The 20696-nt window shown below is 38.3% G+C and overlaps 1 protein-coding gene across 2 annotated transcripts in view; it reads left to right on the top strand.

Moving 5' to 3' along the window:
* The window catches only part of LOC149804607 (spastin-like), a 106349-nt gene that overhangs the window by 46432 nt on the left and 39221 nt on the right, over window positions 1-20696 (top strand). For both annotated transcript variants that reach the window (XM_089942375.1, XM_089942368.1), the window contains 2 exons: window positions 245-426; window positions 12776-12911. In XM_089942375.1, the coding sequence (XP_089798501.1) occupies window positions 245-426; window positions 12776-12911 (318 nt within the window). The remainder of the gene's footprint in view (window positions 1-244; window positions 427-12775; window positions 12912-20696) is intronic.

Here is a 20696-nt window from a genome sequence, read left to right as displayed (position 1 = left end):
GCTTCCTCCATACAACATCCATATTGATGGAGACATGTCCCTGTGCTCAAATGGCTCCTTCCCTAACACCCTCTAAACTACATCCATGTTGATGGAGGCTTGTCATTGCACACAAATGTATTTATTTTGATAAATTGTTACACCATATTTTATTTTTGCCTTTAAAAAAATCCTCTACAAAATTAATATTTCTTTTAAACCATGCCTAAACGAATTTGGCACATGATTGTTTTACATATTCCAGTTTCCAATAAAGTCCCGAGGATGAAACATGAACCTATGGCAATTCATAAAAGCAACACATTGCCCAGGATGGGCAAATATAGCTCCAACACTGATAGCCACACCACAGGTGCCACTAAGCCAAATGTCTCACCAAGGACAAACACCTGGAGACCTGGCTATGTCAGACAGAACTCTCCTGGGGTAAGATTTTGTGTTGTGCTATGTTTGAAAGAAAAAGTATTTATTTTATGCTAAGCAGTGAGTTACTTGATTTTCTAATTAAAATAATATTGGTATTTCACTGTAGTGAAAAAATAATATTTTTTCACTACAGGAACTACTTTTTGGGGTCAGAACATACTTACCTCCCTTTGATTTTCTGTCAGTGAACTACTTTTTCCTTATGTATATGTCATTGTCATTATTAATAATCCCTGTCTATTATTCTTGAAACTTGTAGTTTGTTATTCTGGAAATAACAGTTAAATTTTTATCAATCTGATGTGGAACTAATTTTGTGCGCAGGTACACACAGCACTGCAGAACATGGACGGTAAACAGCTGACATTACCGTAAGAAATCTGCTAATTCACTGTGTCACAAACTTTAGGTAGCCAACTTATGTGAGCATAAAATAAATAGAGGATATTTGCTTGAAACGGGTGAATAACCGATATATTTCATCGAATCGATGAAAAACTCTAGTATTTTCACTCGTGGCTTTGCCACTCATGAAAATACTGAGTTTTTCATCCACTCGATGAAATATATCGGTTATTCACTTGTTTCAAGGAAATATCCTCTATGTAATCAACAGACACTGTAATGTCATTGGCCATGTAAACAGTACACAGATTTTGATGTTTTGAAATGTAACTGCCATTTGCCAAGTAGAATAGAAGGGCAAGAAGCTGGTGTTTGTTTGAACCAGATGGCAAAAATGTGTTTTATACATTTTTTTATATATATATATATATAAAATTGAGTTCAAACAAGAGCAGCAACAATGTCCCTTGTTTCTCTGTGTGATAAAAAAAATGTATTGAAAAGATGAATTGTGTTTTCTGATTTGTACATTAAGCCTCTTTGACCTTTACACCAACTGCAGTAGAAATGTTTTTCCAGGCTACAACAGAAAATTTGTGAAGTGTTCATTTGAGATGAGGAAGATGGATTTTTACTTCTAGAGTGAAATATGTAAGATTTCTTGCCCATAATATCTTTGTTAAAAGTTAGGAAAAAAATCAAGAGAAAAAGCATTATTTCAGAGCTATTTTTCATTTGGCAGAATATTGACAAATTTGGGCTCAGTGTTGGAAGAAAATTAACATCCGGACTTTCCCTCTCTCATGTTCACTGACTAAGACAAATTTGTTATTTCCTCCTAAGAATGATAACAAAAAATGTGAGAGTTAAAATAAAATCAAATAGCAGTTTTGCAGTATATATTTATGTGTTTATTTATATGTCATGTAACTGGAAAATTTTCAGGTGTATTTTTTCTAGTCCAGTACACATTGAAATGCAAGCAGCTGATACCCTGTTTTTTTTTTGTATACCAGACCATTTATACTCTCATATAAATAGAGTCCAACTGCAGACTGCATAGAGCCAGGTCTGCCATTGCATAATGTGCCAGCAGATCTGACTCTTTGTCAGTTTGTTAGAAGTAGACTATAGAACAAACAACATAGACCATGATCTACTGGTGCATTATGCAACATCAGATCAGGGTCTCTGTTGTTTGCAGTTGGACCTGATTTACATGTGAGTGTATATGGTATGTACCTGATGACCCTCCCCTCTTTTGTAATTACCAAATTTGGACTAACATTTACTGAGGATGTTTGTTGACAACTTTATCATCTGGCCCCCTTGTCCACTTATGGAAGAAGTAATTAATATATATGGACAAAAAGGTCAGGGTTGTATTATTTGCATAAAAACAGTGGAATGAATAGTATGATCCTGATCCACAGGTGCATTTTTTTTGGGGGGGGAGGGGGTAAATTGGGTGCATGGAGAGAGGAAGGTTACATTTTTGTAAATTGTCACATTGCAAATATTCTGGTTCTTTTGTGGCATAAAAAGTCTGGTCTGGGAATTTTTGTTTCTCTGTAATGCGTGTTTCTTACGTCCATTTTCATGGATTGATCTTAATGTGTTTTCTTAAATGGTATATATACTTCCTGATATTTCACTATGGCCGCCAAATAAATAGATTACATACAGTGATAGATAATGATGTTTGATAATCCCCAAAGCTTCAGATACTGGTAGTAAGTGATCCTTTACTCATTTAAGACCTTTGGGCTTTAATTTTTAGAATGAAAAAAGATCAGAAGTTTTAGTAGCAGTAATACATTACCTCCTATTATTGCAATGGTGTTTCTTTTCCTGGCGCTAGTCTCCAGTCCAAGAATTTCCACCTCCCAGTAGTATATTGTAGGTGTAGAATGAAAAATCAACATGATCTCAGTCTAATACCTTTGTCAATGTCTGACAGTCAAAATACCATTCTTTTTTTCTTCTATGGATTTCTTGCATTTCTACACATGTCTATTGGAGACTTAATGTTTCATCATTTAGATCATCTTTTAGCATTTATACTGTCAACCATTTCCATTTTGGTGTTGTATTTCTTATTTTCTCCTCAGTCTTTGATTTATTTTCATGTATCTGTGTCCCATTTTGTTAAATTTGAGAATTATGGTACCTTGCTGTTAATGCAGTGCTCCTCTGTTAGTAACCAGTGTTAGGCTTAGTATATTCTACTTAGCTGTTGTTGCAGTGTATTGTATTTCCTTTCAGCATTTAATAATGCACAAGGTGTGGGTAAATGTCATAAAAAGGCCTCATGGGCACACACCCTATCTGTTTAATATGTGCTGTGTATATGTACAGATGGTTGTCAGACTTGTAGTCTATGGCCTGGCAAGGTATAAGTTAGCATAAAGTTGCCATGACAGTTGAATAAATGGTCCTGTTTCTTTATCGCTGGAAGACTCTGTCAGATCCCTGAAGGAGTCTGTAGCACTTCCTGATTTAGGGAAGTCACCAGCTCCATAAGTAAGGTGTCATTGGTATGGAAGTTGCATGCTTATGTTAGGAGGGGATCACTGACACTTGTTAGGAAGCTATCACCTTCTGTGAGAGATAGGTCCTTGGCACTCATTGGTGTAGGAAATCACCTGCACCCAGTAGTGAGTCCTGCCTTCCCAACTCATGGGAAGTGCAGCCATTGCATTGTTCAAGTAGACGTGGATTTAAATCAAAGAGATCTCATTTGCCTGAGCTGAATTTCCTGAACAGAGACTCTTCAGCAAGGTCTACATTCATCAGACCAGTCATAGCCTGGTGATACTCTTTGAGGATTCGTCACTGGGTCACTGATAACTTGGAAAGGTGGTCAGTGGTCATCAAAGGTCTGTTACAAGGCAATAGGCCCTGTAATGTCCCTAGTGACAGTCACAAAGGCAAAGTGCAAATCACCAGGCACTGTGACTTCATGGCTCAGCAGACTGAGCACACCATAGATCAGGGTAGGCAACCTATTTTACATAGCGTGCCACTTTTTTCTGGATTAATTACAAAATGAATTTGCATGTACCACCAGAAAGAGAGTAACACTGTTAAAATTGAGATTTTTGGCTGCCCTTTGCATGCCACACAAACCTCTTGAGCCACACTTGTGGCACTTGTGTCATAAGTTGCTGACCCCTGCCAGTGATCATCTTCATCTCCGTCCTTGTTATTAAGGGATTATTCACCAGCTTGGTCCCTTAAGCTCTCCACTTTGGGCTTAGGTAATTTTCTGGTGGGGATTTTAACAGGGACCTGAGATTATCTCTCTCTTAAGGTCTCGAGGATATAGAACTAAAATTCTAACATTAGTAACCACAGCTTTTCATGCCAGTCTATTTTTGACTGCCTCCATCACGCTGTTGAAGGATGAATCATCATTTCTGGCTGTAATGCAGAGATTGTTAGAGGCTATTGCCAAGATATCATGACATGCTTTTGATGTACTTAACACTCTGCAGAGATCCTTCACATCTGTGGGAGTGCCACCATGGAGTCATTCAAGGGGCTTGCTGAAGTGCAGCCCCTCTTGTTGCAGAGACATTATTCAGAGAGCTGATATCTACAGCAGCTTCACAAGAGTTAAAAGATCAGCAAAACCTGGCCACAGTACCAAGCCCAGCTTAACCAGCAAAGAAAAAATTCCATTCTTGATTGTTCATGACTCCCCTCACTAAGCATTTTAAACAGGATAAGCAACATCACCTTCAGATTATAGCTTAAAACTCCTTTCCACCCATTTTTCTCAAGATGAGTTGGCCAGAGTGTCAGAGTGAAGTCTACGAACCCCTTCCCCTTCCTTAACTCATTCAGCCCCAATCCCATCTGTAGGCGTGATCCGGTTTCTGCATTCAGTGGCCGATCCCGCCTGAGTGGTCGATCCCACCTGTAGTCAGGATGAATGTGTGTTAGATACAACATCTCTGATTGGTTACAAATGTGTTTCCCTCCCCCCCCCCAAGAACTAAACTATTAAACCAATCAGAAATGATTTTACTTTCATTTGTGGAAATTTGAATTGTTCAGAAGCCATGGTTTACTGTTTGAGAGCAGTTTCACTACACGTTTTTTTCATGAAAAATCGTAAATGATGGTCGATGTAAGGGTGATTTTTTATGAGAGCAAAATGAGGAGTTTCTCAGGTTTGATCTAAAAAATATTGAGCAAGCTGAGGAAAGATTTGTTCGGCAGTTGGATATTTTGCAAGATTTAGATTTGGACATAGAAGTTTCTGAGATTGAATCGTCTGAAGATGAGGATGCTGACAGCGATGATAGAGTTCTTGAGGATAAACATTGCAGATAGTTTTGTTGTTGTAGGGTTTAACGCCAATTTCAGCACAAGATAGGCCATAATGGCAGCCAGTATTAATGGTGGAGGAAGAAACCGGGAAAACCCTAGAAAGAACCACCGACCCACGAGAAGCTACTGGCAAGCTTTCTCACATATCCACATTGGCCAAACCCAAAACTTGAACCCATGCAGACAGAGGTGAGATGGCAGTGAGCCATAATGGTGAGTGCTTTAGATCACTCGGCCACTCGGTCCCCCCCCCCATACTTTTGTAAATAGTGTATAAATAAGTTGTGAAAGACTTGGACAAATAGGAAGAAGAAAAAGTACATCATTGTAGACAAATTCATTTGGAATAATTGGTGAAAATTTCGTGGATTTTAATTGGATATAAGAAGAGAAATTAAGGTAAGAGTGAATGCATGTACATGATGTTTTCAAAATTTTACAAACAGGTAAAAACAATGGGGCACAAGCAGCTAGACACAGCTTAGTGCCTCTGGCACATAGCAGTAGAGATACTGATAACAGTGATGGGGCTGAATGAGTTAACAAGGGAAGGAATGGTCAAGCCCTCTTCACAATATTATAGTAGTCACCAGCTTGAACCTTTTTTTCAGACTGGTTGGACCACACAGATAACACATGGGTCCTATCCACAATAAGGGAGTATAACTGGTTTTGCTTCAGGTATCCTTCACCTCTTTTAAGGACCCAGATTTGGTTTTATGAATCTCTACTGGTATTTCTATAAGAAGAGATATACATCTTTCCAAGAAAGGTTGCAAATCTTTCCAAGGAAGATTGCTGTAGAAAACTGCAATAAACATGCAAAGTCTGGGATTTTCTTCCCAGATCTTCTTAGTTTCCTAAAAAGGAAGTAAAGTTTTGGCTTGTCTTGGCTTGTCATCTATCTTTTTCCATTGAATAAGTTCTTTTTCTGCATGTCTTTAATGATATAGGCAGCCACTTCAGTCTGGAATGCCTTCAGGTCAGGGGCCCCGTGTGGCCAAGTGGTCTAAAGCGCTCTCCGTTACGGATCACTGCCATCTCACCTCTGTCTATGTGGGTTCGAGTCTCGGATTCGGCCAATGTGGGTATGTGAGAAAGCTTGCCAGTAGCTTCTTGAGGGTCGGTGGTTCTTTCCAGGGATTTCCCGGGTTCTTCCTCCACCAATAATACTGGCCACCATGTATAGCCTATCATGTGCTGAAAAATGGCGTTAAACCCTACAACAACAACAACAACAACAAGCCTTCAGGTCAAACAGCTGGGGAGTCTTGATGTCCAGCATGACTTTCTTCACTTCTTTATCTACCCAGCCCACAGGAAATTCCTTCAGTTTGTCTGGGACACAGAGATCTACCAATTTCAGGTTCTTCCTTTAGGCCTAGTTTCTGCTCCTAGAGCATTCTTTGTGGTGATGTGTATAATAACATCATCAGGGGTTCCAGTTTTTCAGTACTTAAGTGGCTTGTTGATACACAGCTTTCTGAGATGTGCCCTTCAGAAGGATCTCTAGTTCATTTGAGAGACAATAACTCCTAGGTGTAATCTCCAATCAAGAAGAAGTCAGAACTGATCAGTTCTCAAAATTCTGTGTATGTAGGGATGAAATTTTCACACAAGTCAAGGAGCAATCCTTGTTTCTCCAGACAATCAAACAGTTACTAGTTCTCATAACAAGACTGAAAAAGGACTTCATTATCTTGCCTCAGCCTCAGTTTTCTGCAGGCTCTGAACATGGCAGCAGTCTTAATTACCCATTAGAGGCTTCATATCTGACCTCTCTAGTCCTTGCTTTTAGCAAACCAGAGACCTCAATGGGATATCTTGTCTGTTGTGAACTCGTCAGGATCCAGATTTCATCACCATATGACTTGGTGGATTAATTAAGACCGGTGTCTCACTGGAGTTCCATTTCATACATGATAACCTCATTCCTTTTTCACACTGATGCCTCAGATTTAGGCTGGAGAGTCACCAAGTGTCTGAAGGAGTAGACCTACTTCGTCCCTCCACATAAATAATAAAAAAATATGTGCTGTTTTTGTGTGCATTTAAAGGGAGTGTCAACTGCATAAGATATTGCATCATCATGGTTGCTGTAAACAACATATCATTCATAGCTTACCACAGACATCAGGAAAGATACTCATGCCCATTCTCTCTGCTTGGAAGTCTGTAACCTCCTGCATTACACAACTTCTTTGGAGATCACCCCTAGTGCCTACCACATTTGAGGCAAGCAAAATATTTTAGATGGGTGAGTAGTCATCGCAGAATGGTCTTTATACCAACCATTGAAACATACTCTTTCTCATGTTTGGGGAAGGCTAATGGTGGGCATTTTCAGAAAGAGACTGAACAACAAGCTCCCTTTTTGTCTCTTCAGTACCAGACCATAAGGTATGGGTGGTGAATGGCTTAAGTCAGGTGGAATCAACTATTTGCTACAACGTCCCACCTTTCAAAATAATCCCTTGGGTTCTTCATAGAGTCAGGACTTCCAACTCATGGCTCATCTTGATATCTTCCATATGGCCCCAGCAATCAGCGATCTCCTTGATCTTTTAGTTGATGATCGCAGGGAATTACTGCTAAGGCAGTATCTTCCATTGTAGCACAGCGGGTCCTCTGCATGGCTGACTTTTATAAAATTATCAGTCAGCCATGATCAGTTTTTGGGTAAGGTTGCCAAATGCATCACTCAGGCTAGAAGGCAATTGACTTAAAAGGTTTATGAAGCCAAGTGGAGAATTGTCTTTAATTGGAGCAGTAGGAATGCATTGAACTGTCTGTCCCACCCCCACCTATAACTGCAGGAAAAAAACTTGCTCATTGTTCATTATTCACCATTAGGGGCTATAGAGCAGACCTCTCCAATTTTCGGTAAGTTCTTTCTGAGCTCCACTATTGGGTTATACCTAAATCAATAAGTACTGATCAGGTACTTTTTAAATTCTAAATTCAGTCTGTCAATCTTGAATGCCAAGGTGGATTTTTTGTGGTTTTTGGTCATTATCTAAACTTTCTTATGAACCTCTGAGTGAAACTTCCTTTGAGAACTTTACTCTTACCACAGTTTTCCTTTGCTTTTTAGCATCAGTGAGGAAAAGGAGTGTAATTCTTCCTTTGTCAGTGGAAAAGGGTTGTTTACTCTTCATGGGTAACAGTAATTTGTTTCCCACTGCCAGCTTGGTTTTCTGGCCAAGAACAAGCTACCTTTTGTAGCTCCTGTTTCCAGTTGTATCTGCACTGGGGATGATCAGAAGAGACTCTTTTGCCAGTTAGGGCTTTACATTTCTATATTTCTGATTGCCCACTTGATATGGAGGTGGACATGGGTTAAGTGATTAAGGTGTCCACTATGTCTGGTTGATGTCCATTTCCTCTAGTGGATATGCACCAAGCCTATGTGGATATCTACTTCATCTAATGGAACTCCATCTTCAATTTTATTGCAGCCATATTGGGTTTTATGGCCCTTCATGCTATTTTTTTTGGCATTTGCTCCACTAGTTAACACCCCACAAATCATCACACTAAAACAGATGGGAAACTCAGATGCCTGAAACCCAGCCATGTCAGGTGTCAGTTTCAAACCTTTACCTAAACAAACTGTACAGTAGTAACATTTCCTGTTATTTATCACTGGTCTGTCTTAGAATATATTCAGACAAAAGGTACATAATGTAGAACAAATATCAGGTTTTAATTTTGTTGGATATCCTTCCACCCCTACACATGATAGAAAAACTGCATCAGAAAAATTGCCTAACAACAATGTTAAGATCTGTTTATCATCTACATGTAAATGTGCTTATTAGCCTATAAACATGTGGAAATTTATCAACTGTGCTGCTTCAAGCAGCAGACTTCAGTGATCTTTCTCAATAAATGATATTTCATAAAAATGTTGTACTGGTTATTAATGTCTCATAGTTTCTTTTATTTTCCATACTATTTCCAAGGCCTCCATTAAACATGTTGAAAGCAGTTTACAGATAAAAAACCCAAAAGCCATATCTTATTACAAATGCATATAACAATCATGTGAGATAGTTATCATTTATTGCATTTGTCCTTTGCATATTGAAACAGGTTTGCCTCAAGTAAACTGCTTCATTAAATTATCAAAATGAATAAATGACATCACAATAATAATTTTTTGAAAATAAAAGAAATTTTAAGAATGCCGTACTGTTTATAGTGTACATGCACAATGAAGTACAAGGTATATTATAATGACATGCATGTCATAATTATTTTTCATGTTTATTGAGTGTGAATGGCATAGTATATTGACAATAGTAAATACAAAAAGGTATTTGAGATATGCTAATAAACATTTTCTATACCTTTATCTGTTGATGTTGAAAATGACACAGAATATTTGAGAGCATGAGTTTTTTAAATGCGCTCTATCAGTATCATTCATGTCATCATTGAAATGATTTTCTTGAAAAGGTTTTCTTCCTCACTTTTTGTGTGAATCTATCATCAAGCACATACCAAGGAATGAGATTCTTCTTTTGAAGTCATCCGCTATAGAGGTTAACAGTAGTCAGGTGGTACATATGCTTACAGTTCAAAAGCTCTCAAGTTTCAATGTAATTTTAGCTTTAGCACAGATGTCTCTGAAGAAACATTATGATCTGAATTTGGACTTGTAATATAAACTGAGAAACGTGATGAGTTTGATTTGTGATTTTTTCATGGAAAATTGGTTTATAATGGATATGAAACAAATGATCTAAAAATGTTATTCCCCATTAATCTTTTAATGCATTGCATGGAATAGAAAACTATCACTTGCATAAACACATACCTATGACATGTTTAACGAAATTTCTTCTACACTAAACAATGCATCTTCCATTTCTTTGTAATAAAATGACTTTTATTATATGCAAAAATAAGACCTGCCAACCCTTATGATTTTGTCGTAAGTCTTCAGGAAATGACGCTTAAAATATGGACATAAGGAATAAATGCACAAATAATGGAAAGAGGATTGTTTGCTGTAAAGTAAAGGTACTGGCTTGTCCTTGTTTGATTTGGACATGGGTTTCATATTAAGTTCAATGGAATTAATAAATGAACCTAAGTTTACTAGAGTACCTCAGACACTTTAAACTGCACATATTTTCTAATGTAAAACTTCTGAATAATCAATCATTTGTTTCATATTTTACAAATGGCATCCAGTAAGCAACAGGTCAGGATGAGACGGACAGTAAATCTCTTAAAAGGTTTTAATACTACAGATAAGGGGCCCCGAGTGGCAGAGTGGTCTAAAGCGCTCTCCGTTACGGATCACTGCCATCTCACCTGTCTACTTGGGTTCGAGTCTCGGATTTGGCCAATGTGGGTACGTGAGAAAGCTTGCCAGTAGCTTCTCGAGGGTCGGTTGTTCTTTCTGGGGAATTCCCAAGTTCTTCCTCCACCATTAATACTAGCTGCCATGTATAGACTATCGTGTGCTGAAAAATGGCGTTAAACCCTACAACAACAATAACAATACTACAGATAAATAAAAATGGAATATTCAGATTACTAGGGTAAAGCAGGAAGGACAACAATTACGTTTAATGGACATCATGCGATGATTTGATGCGTTGATGTCAGGTTGAGAGATATCATGAAGCTGTTGAGCTTTATAGGGTTTGGAACTGCAGTTTGTGAAACTCTTCTGGAAGTAATTAAGGTTCAAGTTGACTTGACAAACTTTGAGTTGAACGCAGTTTTTACCATTGCTGCATCAGTCTTCAAGTGTTACATGTTATTTTGTTACACCTTACTGAAAACTGGCCCTATGGAAAAAAATCAACTGCCTTACTGAGAAGGTCTTGTTGGGTTTGGCAGGTCTGAAAAATGAGAGGCAAAAACTATGCATCATAATTTTCTGTACATGTAACCCATATCTTTTTTTGTTAACTCAGAAAATGATTTTGATCACTGGAGAGATACATTTTATAAATGTGTTGAAATTATTATCATTTTGGAATTTGTCTGCTGACAACATTTAGAAATAAAATGTTGATACCGCTTTCCATTCAAAAAAATAAGTAAATTGCTGCTTAGCAATCCATTCTTATTTGCAAATAAATTTATGCAGGTAATTGGGTTGTCAATCTTCTATTATTATACTTTTCTTATTTCTTATTAGTTTTGGTTTGGTTCCATAATCCAGCTTTGTCATAATTATCATAAACGAACTAAAATCTTCAGAAATTTAATAGATTAAAAGTCAAATGAGCCAGCTTTGCTGCAGTAATCAAAATGAACACACTTACAATATTTGTGACAACTCCAGATTTATTACCAAAGGTTCACAATAAATAGTAAAATAATTGGGATTTACAACCTCTCAAAGCACAACCCCTTTCACTTCCAGTTTGGAATAGATAAAGCATTTCTACTGGAGATACCTCTTTAAAACCATTAAAAGCATATAGCCAAAAATATTAATAGATGTGTTTACCTTTCTTATTGTCAAGGTAAACATGTACATGGCTTGCTCCACAGTTATTAGGAAAATATGGGGCATGTACATGTATATTTGCTGTGAAAATACTACATTGAGACTAAGCTACAGTTTGTTTTCTAGGATAGCATGATGTATATTTTATTGTGCTGAAAAATATTAAGCAAGCAGTTTAAAATTGATTTGGTTAATGCTCCAGAAAATCACAACATTTTTTGTACATATTCATTTTAATTAAATAAATATTCAATGCAGTCACGATACTTATCACTTGAGCATCTTCTTTCTTCTTGTATGAACCCACTAATACATTTGATTTTTTCTTTTCTTTTTGTTCTCTAAAATCAGAATCTTTTACTGTTCCAGATGTAGTTGTATTTTCTTGTATTAAGCTGTGTACTGTGTCGAAACCAAAGAGAAAAGAAAGAGTACCTCTGATGTTTTGGCAGCCACCATCTCTGGTGGATTGTTGGACTATTAAAAAGCATATCAGTGTTTGAGAGATCTGTGTTTCATGAAAATGACAGCCCATCAGGTCATAGCTATTGCTGCTTCTTGGTTTCTTTTTGAATCATTCCTTGGATGATGTCATAAAAGTTGCCTTCTATATCTCACTCCAATTTTTCATTGTTTTATCTTCCATCAATGTTGCACCAGAGTGAGGGCATTGATGCTTAGGGCCCTGGGTATCAGCCCAACAAGTTGTCAAGCCATCCACCAGTCTGCACTAGATGAACCTTCTTATGGGAGTGGTATGTTCATTGAGACAGCTTTGCTTAAGCCATCAGTCTCCCAGCAGGCTTGCTAAATTAGCAATGCAGTAAAAACAGGCAATTTATTACTGCCATTAAATTGAAGTTGGGGGGGGGGGGGCATTAAAACTAATTTTAATATTGCCCATTTCTCACCTCCCTCCCAGCTCTAATGTCCTTCAGTCTTGTTTGAAGTTGAATAAGGTAACAGACTGGTATCATGTTTTATATTTTAAACCTCCATTTACTAATTACTAATTTGAGAGGAAATAATCTCCTTGGGCTAGGGGTTAGCACCAGTAAATGGTATAGCAATATAATAACATTAGCTGAGTATAACATAGTTAAATTATTTTTACACAATCCCCATTAATTTTAAGGGATTCCGTTTAATGGAGGACATAAGAAAATGACTTCTTTGCTCTATACACAGGGTAGGAATTCTCCTACCAGGAGAAAAATGCGAGATCTGACCAGTCTAAAGCTAAAAGGAGTGGACAAAAAGTTAGCAGAGACAATATTAAATGAAATTGTGGATGCAAGTGCACCGGTCACTTTTAAGGACATAGGTATTTATAAAGTCATCTTGTTTGTGACAGTTATGAACTAAACATGGAATTGTTTGCATTAAAATTTGAAATGAGAAATCAATAAGCTGCTTTAAATGGTAGTGCATTATATCAAAACTTCATCGTACTTAGAATGTGTAACTATGTGTATTTTGACATAAATGTGTACTTTGTTGCCTCTGGCATATTTTCACTATTTTTGGTTGAATTTTAAACATGATTTGCTGTCTTTTTAAATCAAAAAAGATTTCAAAGTAAATTAAATTATGTATTCCTTCAAAGGAATCAGTATGGATATAAAATCATTACTATCGGATTGCTTTTTTATATCATAATGAAATTTATGCATCATCATTTCTACATATGGATGAATCAGACCAGTATGAAAGTGTCATATTTGAAATCAAATAAAGGAATGGAATCCATTTTCATAAAGATTTTTTTTCAGAAAGTTTCTGGTGATGATTAACTTGTTGTGGTAATTATCTCACATAGAAACAGTGGAATCTCTTATGATCTTTCTACAAATACAAACATTATAAGCCATGCAGCATGTGTGAAAGGGGCATATATTCCCCGTATGTTCATCCATCCTTCTGTCTATCAATGATACATCAGTTAAGTTTGTGGTTTCGAATCTCAGATTCAGCCAATGTGGGTATGTGAGAAAGCTTGCCAGTAGTTTTTCGTGGGTCGGTGATTCTTTCTGGGGTTTTCCTGGGTTCTTCCTCCACCATTAATACTGGTCGCCATGTATAGCCTATCATGTGCTGAAAAATGGTGTTAAACCCTACAACAACAAAAAATCAGTTAAGATTTGCTATTAGGTCATAATCTCATGCACATCTAGCTTCCAACTTGTACAACTCTGCAGGGAAGCTCTTGACAAGTTAAACAGAAGTACTCCATTTCATCTTTATTTCACACTTTGGTGACTGTTTTTTAAAATTCTTTGCTTAAATTAGTTTCCTCAGTACTGTTGGATGCAGGGTCATGCACCTAAATCCATGCATCTTTCTTGATACAACAGACTTCTATTGCAAAAGATGGGTGTCTGTACACTTTTATTCAGTGAACACGTTTCTCTTTCAAATACATTCCCAATCTCATTACATTAGGAACATTAGCCTGCTGCCTCGTGAATCCATTCCTAATAAAAGACAAAAATCATCTTTTCCTATCTCATAGACAAAGGGCAATTACTCTTGCCCATTTCCTCCCCATGCCACCACCAGGTGTCACTAGTTTTTAGCAAAGTTGTACTGCTATTATTTAACATGTAACCTCCAACAATTCAAGCCATTTAAGTGTTGAAATTGGATTGTCTAACTTTCTTTTTGGATTTATTGTGTGGGGCAATCATTCTCCAGCAGTTTATATACATTATTTTTACAATTTCTGCTAAATTTGAGAGACTTTGTCACCTTTATGGACATCCTCTATTTAAGACCACACTACGCATGTCCGAGCATGCCATTTGTTTATGGCTTGCAATTCAGACTCATTGGGGGAGTGCCCCCCACCACCACCACCACCATTTTAGGCAACCCATTTGCATAAGTACCCCCACACATGTTCTGGCCTGTAAGTCAGGATATAAGGGGGTAATGCACCATTACTGTTTTTCCAGCTGTCACCGGCCATTCAGCCATCCCAGCATGAGGACCTTTTCAATGAAACGGTCCAGCCAGGGATGTTGGTGACAGATCCATCTGTCCAGCTACACTGTCTGTGAGAACTCTTTACTATACTGGAGGTTTCAGTGAGAAATCTGTCTTTCCAGTCAGGCTGGTGATAGCCAGACCATCTTCTCTACTGCCAGCATCCAGGCCGACCATACACCAGGAAAACCAGTTGTCAGTTCCAGCATTGCCAGACTTCTGAATGTTCACTGCTTATCCATGAGGTAGGGCTTTAACAGTTTCAAAGAGGCTGGACTTGAGTCATTGATGCCACCTGGTATGACTCATCCAGGGCTGCAAGTGGACCCAGATTGGGACTCGACTCAGTGTGATGAAGCTTCTTCAAATCATTCATATTCAGGTCCGACTATGGAACAGACTGATTTAGTTTTAAGAATGCAGTCAAGGAAATTTATAGGGTGTTGGTAGCTTCAGAATGCACTCCCCCCCCCACCTCTGCTTAAGACTAAAAATTAAAACATTAGTAGATTTTGAGGAGGAGGAAGAGACACCATCCTTTCAACTCCTTCCCCATTCGGCTGTAATTAAGGAGATTCGTGGCTGACTTTGATGTAGAATTGGTGACCCAGGAAATTCCAGGGCTTTTTTCTCAGAAAGCCAAGTCTCAGCGACATTCTCATCTCTATGGTCTAAAGCTCAACATCCGCAAAATATGATAGATTTGGCCTTGTTAGCAATCTTCCAAAATATGGAAAAATCTGACAATAGCCATGTTTGGGAGGTGATGGTCAGGATTTCTAGGGTCATTAACTGCACAGACTAGTTACAATATGACACATGTTTGGTCCACATTGCTCAGCTCTCATCATACCCTTGCTTTATGGATGACACCATTTGGTCACCATTGCCTTTTGGAGGAAGAATTGAAGAAGTTTGGAGGCAGGCAGCTTAGAAACTGCCCCTCCAACTCACCAATCAACCCACATTGACATTTGGAAACGCTCAGCTCCCACCGGTTTGAGTGGACGTTAAGGGGCCACAGGACAAGGGATCTTTTCAGCCAGATGTTCACCAATATCGATCCCAACCCAATGCCAAGAGACAACAGTCTAAATAATATACCAGATTTCTTCACCTTCAAGCCTCCTAACCATAAACATTGATCTGTTCCATCCCACCGCCAGCAGACAGATTATCTATGGGTGGCCAACTCTTGCAATTTTGGACTCACTGGATCTCCCTATTCCCTCAGAAAACGATTGGATGATTGAAGTAATTTCGTATGGGCTTTGAGTCTCATTTACCCAGCCCCCTCCCTTTTTCTCCTGTGCATCATCAGATCAGGAAAAGCAAGCCTGTCCACAATGAGAGAGTCAGTCAGTCATCGAAAAGCAGGTAGTGGAAATTATGCAAAGGCCACAATCAGCAGGATTTTAGCTGTTTCTTTTTCAGACTGCAAACAGTAAGTTGAGACTGAATATCATCTTGACTTGCCTCAACCAATTCATTGCACCACCGTAATTCAAGATCAATCTGCCTCTCCATCCAGAAGGATGTCTGCTGTCAGTCTTAATCTGACTGACACATTATCATGTCCCTGTCCATCCTGCATCATGTTAATTTCTTTGTTTTGCTTACTGCGACATATTTTATCAACTACCGTCTGATCTCAACATCAACCCTTGGATGTTTACTAAGGTTATGGATTGCAATGTCAGCCAGTTCTGGTCAACTTCATCCACAACAACAGCAGCATACCTTGGCGACAGCCTCCAGAAACATATGGTAGGTTCCATTCTCCACCAAGGCAGAAATGATCTTCTTGCACTTTTTAATCATCAAGGTTTTCTAGTGAGCTGTGAAAAATCTGACCTCTATCCATCCCATCTTATTTTCCATCTGGGTATGAGTTTATCACTAACCTGAATCTGGTATGAATTCCTCACATAATCAGGATCATCAAACTCATCCAGTTTCCAACAGGACATAGATTACAGCAAGAACTCTTCTTGTAACTCCTTGGACTATTCAATGTGGCAATCAACTTGATCCTGCTCAACCATCTTTTTAAGTGTCCCATACAACTGTTGTTAGCACAATGATGCCCATTTTCAAATCCCCTCAACCAACAGTCATATTTATGCCTGAGATATGATCATTTCTGCACCAGTGGTGCAACCCAGCTTGCTTGACAGGGTGGATCCTGCTGGAGAAGCACCCAGTGGAAATAACGTTATGTACCAATGAAGTACATATCATTGGGGTGCCTACCTGTTGCTGGACTTAACTACCATCAGTGGCAGTAAGGAAGCCAGGGAATGGCCTCTACACATCAGTCTTCTAGAAATGAAGGTTTTCATTCACTTCTGGAAAGATCGACTCTCAAGCAAAATAGACCTCATAATGTCCAATAGCTCCGTGGTGGTGACTCATCTCAAATGTGTGTGTGTGTGTGGGGGGGGGAGGGCACCATACCAATGTACAAATCAGGCACATTCCTGGCCGACTCATTGTCTTGGCTGACAGTTTAGCCAGGAGAGATCAAGTCCTTGATGTGGGATGGTCTTTACACCATGCGGTCTTTGCTTGGATCTGCACACTTTCGGGGTATCTGACAATTGACAGTTTTGTGACAAGGTGGAATCACAAGTTACCCATTTGGTCTTGCTAGTCCAAGGTTGGGGCATGGATAAACTGTCAGTCAGGTGTGAGAGGTTGTGGGCATTTGTCTATCCTCCCACGGTCCGGATACCAAAAACAATACAGAAGTTATGGGGTCAGAATTGCAAGATGATTCTGATAAGCCCTCTCAGATGGGACAAGTCCTGGTTCACCGATCTGCTTGATGTATCGATAGATCTGCCTAGGATTCCAGCCAACCTGAATCTTAATGAGCAGTTACAGTCATGAGTGTTCCCACCCAGCCCAGACCCTCTTCTCCTACAAGCTTGGCTCTTATCAGAGCAGCCTTGTGAGACAAATAATTTAAACCTTTGATTGTGGAGAAAATCTAGAGCAAGAAGGCCATCTACTCTGAAGGATTATGAGTCCAACAAATTTTTTTTCAGGGACAGGTGCCCTATCAATAACATTGTCCCTCTGAGTGCCTTAATCCCTCATCTGGCTGACATTTTTCTCAGACTTTTCACAGAGAAACTGTGAGCCTCAAACTGCTGTCAAAGGCTACTGCTCCAGTTTTGATCCCACTCGACCAAAAGCCCACACTCTGTTTCCAAAATGGAATCTGTCCAGGGTTTAACATGGCTCAATTTGAATAAATTCAAGTCTCTAGACAACACTTCGCTAAAGGAACTATCATACAAGGCATGTTTCCTGATAGCTTTAGTTTCTGCATGTAGGGTAAGCGAGCTGTATGCTTTTTCTGTTGACCCAAACTATCTTCAGTTCAGATTGGATGGTTCATTGGTTCTCTTGATGCAAAAAGGCTTTGTAGCAAAAAAATAGGTTACCGTCTGTCAGTAATCAAAGACTTGTTTCTTCACTTTCTTTGATAGACAGATCGAGAGCAGCTGCCATGCAAGATCCTGTTCTCACAATCAAGCACTACCTGAAATACACAGACAAATTGTGGCACACGCAAATGCCTCTTCCTCCTGATAAAAGCTGGGAAACAGGATATCACCCTCAAACCCTTGCTTCATGGTTGAAATGGATTATATGCTCAACATACTCTGAGGTCTTACAAGAGCAGAGTCACCAAATGAAGATTTCTGCTCATGAGATTTGAACCATCTCTGCAAGCCTTACGTTCCAATGTAACGTTACCTTGTGGCGTTTTTACCTCAGAGATTTAGTTTTACAGAGGCAAACCTTGAATCTGGTAGGTTCTGTGGCAGCAGCACAAATGGCCACCAGACCCAATTAAAACAATGAACACAGCCAATCAACTTTGCTAGATTTGCCAGTGGAATTTTGTAGGGAAGAAAATTATAATATTTATCTTCCTAACTGTGTAAGGGTCACATGTCAAGTGACCCTAGATTGTGTTGCTTATGTGTGTGTGATTATGTGTGATTAGGATTTTTAATGTAGCTTTTAACAATTTTTCAGTCATATCGCTACGATGTCTGCAGTGTGGCAGTTTATAGTGATGTCTAGCACTGGGGCATCATGCCGCAGACACGTGTGTTGCTTATGTAATTAGGAGGATGGGTTATCATTCTCATGAGGAATCAGCCATAATTCCCTAGAATGATATAAGCTGTGTGCACAGTATTTGCTTCTCCTATTACCTATTTTCCTAACATAATATGATTGGGGAACATATTTGAATGAGAAAGCAAATTTTTCAATAAATTATGTTTCCCTGAGAATACTTATCCAACCATATTACAGTGTGACCCCGCTATAGCACGCTCCATTATAGCACAAAATCGGATATAACACGGTCGTGGTCTGGCTCCCGAAATGTCATATACTTGTATTTTTCTCGTATATGAAAAAAATCTTTGTTGAAAGTACGAAATAAACGTAAAAAGTTTATTATCATTTTGGGGAAGAGATTGCGTATGAATAATACAAGATGATCATGGCATGGCTCCTTTTTCTCGTACACAAAAATATAGTTTTTTCTTCTTAAAAGAACGAAAAATAACTTATAAAATGTTTATTCTGGGATTGCGTAGTGCTTTGCCAATGTCACCAACTTGGAGTTTTTTCCTTATTGGTGGCAAAATATACCATCTGGCGATTTTTCTTAATTGTCGACATTGTCGGCTGTTTAAACTTGTATATACAACCATTGGTTTGGAGTGGAGGAATTCTTAGGCCCCATGAAAGGAAGCTGCAAACTGGATATAAAATGCACTGAAATTTATCTATTGTTACATAAACAGATTCTTTGTCCATATTGACAAGCCATCAGAACAGCGCATTGTTATATCATAATTTGCTTATCTTGACATCTAGCATGAGTACTGTATATTGTGAGACATCTGCTTTTTGTTGTTGATATTTCTGGTAACGGAGATCAACCGGATGAGGCATTAATATCGTAATCTATCTTTCATGCGATTTGTGGCCGCTCACTAGTAATTAATATATTTACAAAGACTGGCATTTGTATATGGATGGTAAGTAAAATTCCTCTTCTTTTCACTAAGAATTAAATCCTTCAGAACACTCACATTTTCTATAATAATCCATCATCAGACCAGAACACCTGTGTCTCTGTTGTCTGTTGACCCTTTGTTAAATTTCTGATGCATGCGTGGAAGGCAGCATCATGCTGCTACCACAAATGTAAAAACAAAAACAAAAAACCCACTTACTTATTGGTTTGTTCAGTAGGCAGGAGAGGAACAGTAACTAGAATAGTCCAAATGACAGTCAATTCCTTTTTAAAAATGTACCCAGATAAAATTGTTTCCTGAAATTTCAAAGGAAACAGATTGCCTTTGAAGCACCAATTGTTATGAAAATGTACTCCGCAAATGGAAAGAAAAATCAGTCTCAGTCATGCAGTACAATTATTTGATGTGGCCGCCACAATAAGAAATGGGCATTTGTTTGGTTCTCAAAAGCTGTCTTCTAGCGGTGACTTCAATAACGCATATATCCTTCATCAAAGAAAACTGACTACAATCCTCAATAAAAACAAAGAACTTTCTTCAAAGGAAGTCAGTACCAAATTTAAAAGTAATGGAATCTGATGGATTTTTGCATTTTCCAATGTGACTGGAACACGTTAACTGTGCCTTGAAAGTTTCCTTTTTGCACTGAAAAAATTTATGCTGACAAATGCTACCAATGGCGGCTTAAAACACAAACTAACTTTTACCAACTAGGGACATAACTGAAAAGTAAATGTGCTTCATCATTTGTTACTTGATTGTGCTATTTTTTCCACTGAATTCAGAACAATATGACCTGTGACAAAATTATTGAATATTTTAAATCTGTGTGTGCATATTTTCGATGGAATCACTTGTATTGTGGATTCAATGTCTATGATGAGATTTGTGGGTGAGTACATGGTGTTGATACTCTATACATTAGACATGTATATATAAACAGTATTCACATATATGTACCAATTTGTGGTTCTCTAAATAAAGTAAACTATCATATATGCCTTCTCTGTGTTCACTACAGGTGTAATTCTAATTTAATATGCATTGAT

The sequence above is a fragment of the Sinohyriopsis cumingii genome, chromosome 2 (genome assembly GCF_028554795.1).
Source record: "Sinohyriopsis cumingii isolate HCF-2022 chromosome 2, ASM2855479v2, whole genome shotgun sequence".
NCBI lineage: Eukaryota > Metazoa > Mollusca > Bivalvia > Unionida > Unionidae > Sinohyriopsis > Sinohyriopsis cumingii.
Note: the sequence above shows the minus strand (reverse complement) of the source record. Positions and strands in the feature narration are given on the sequence as shown.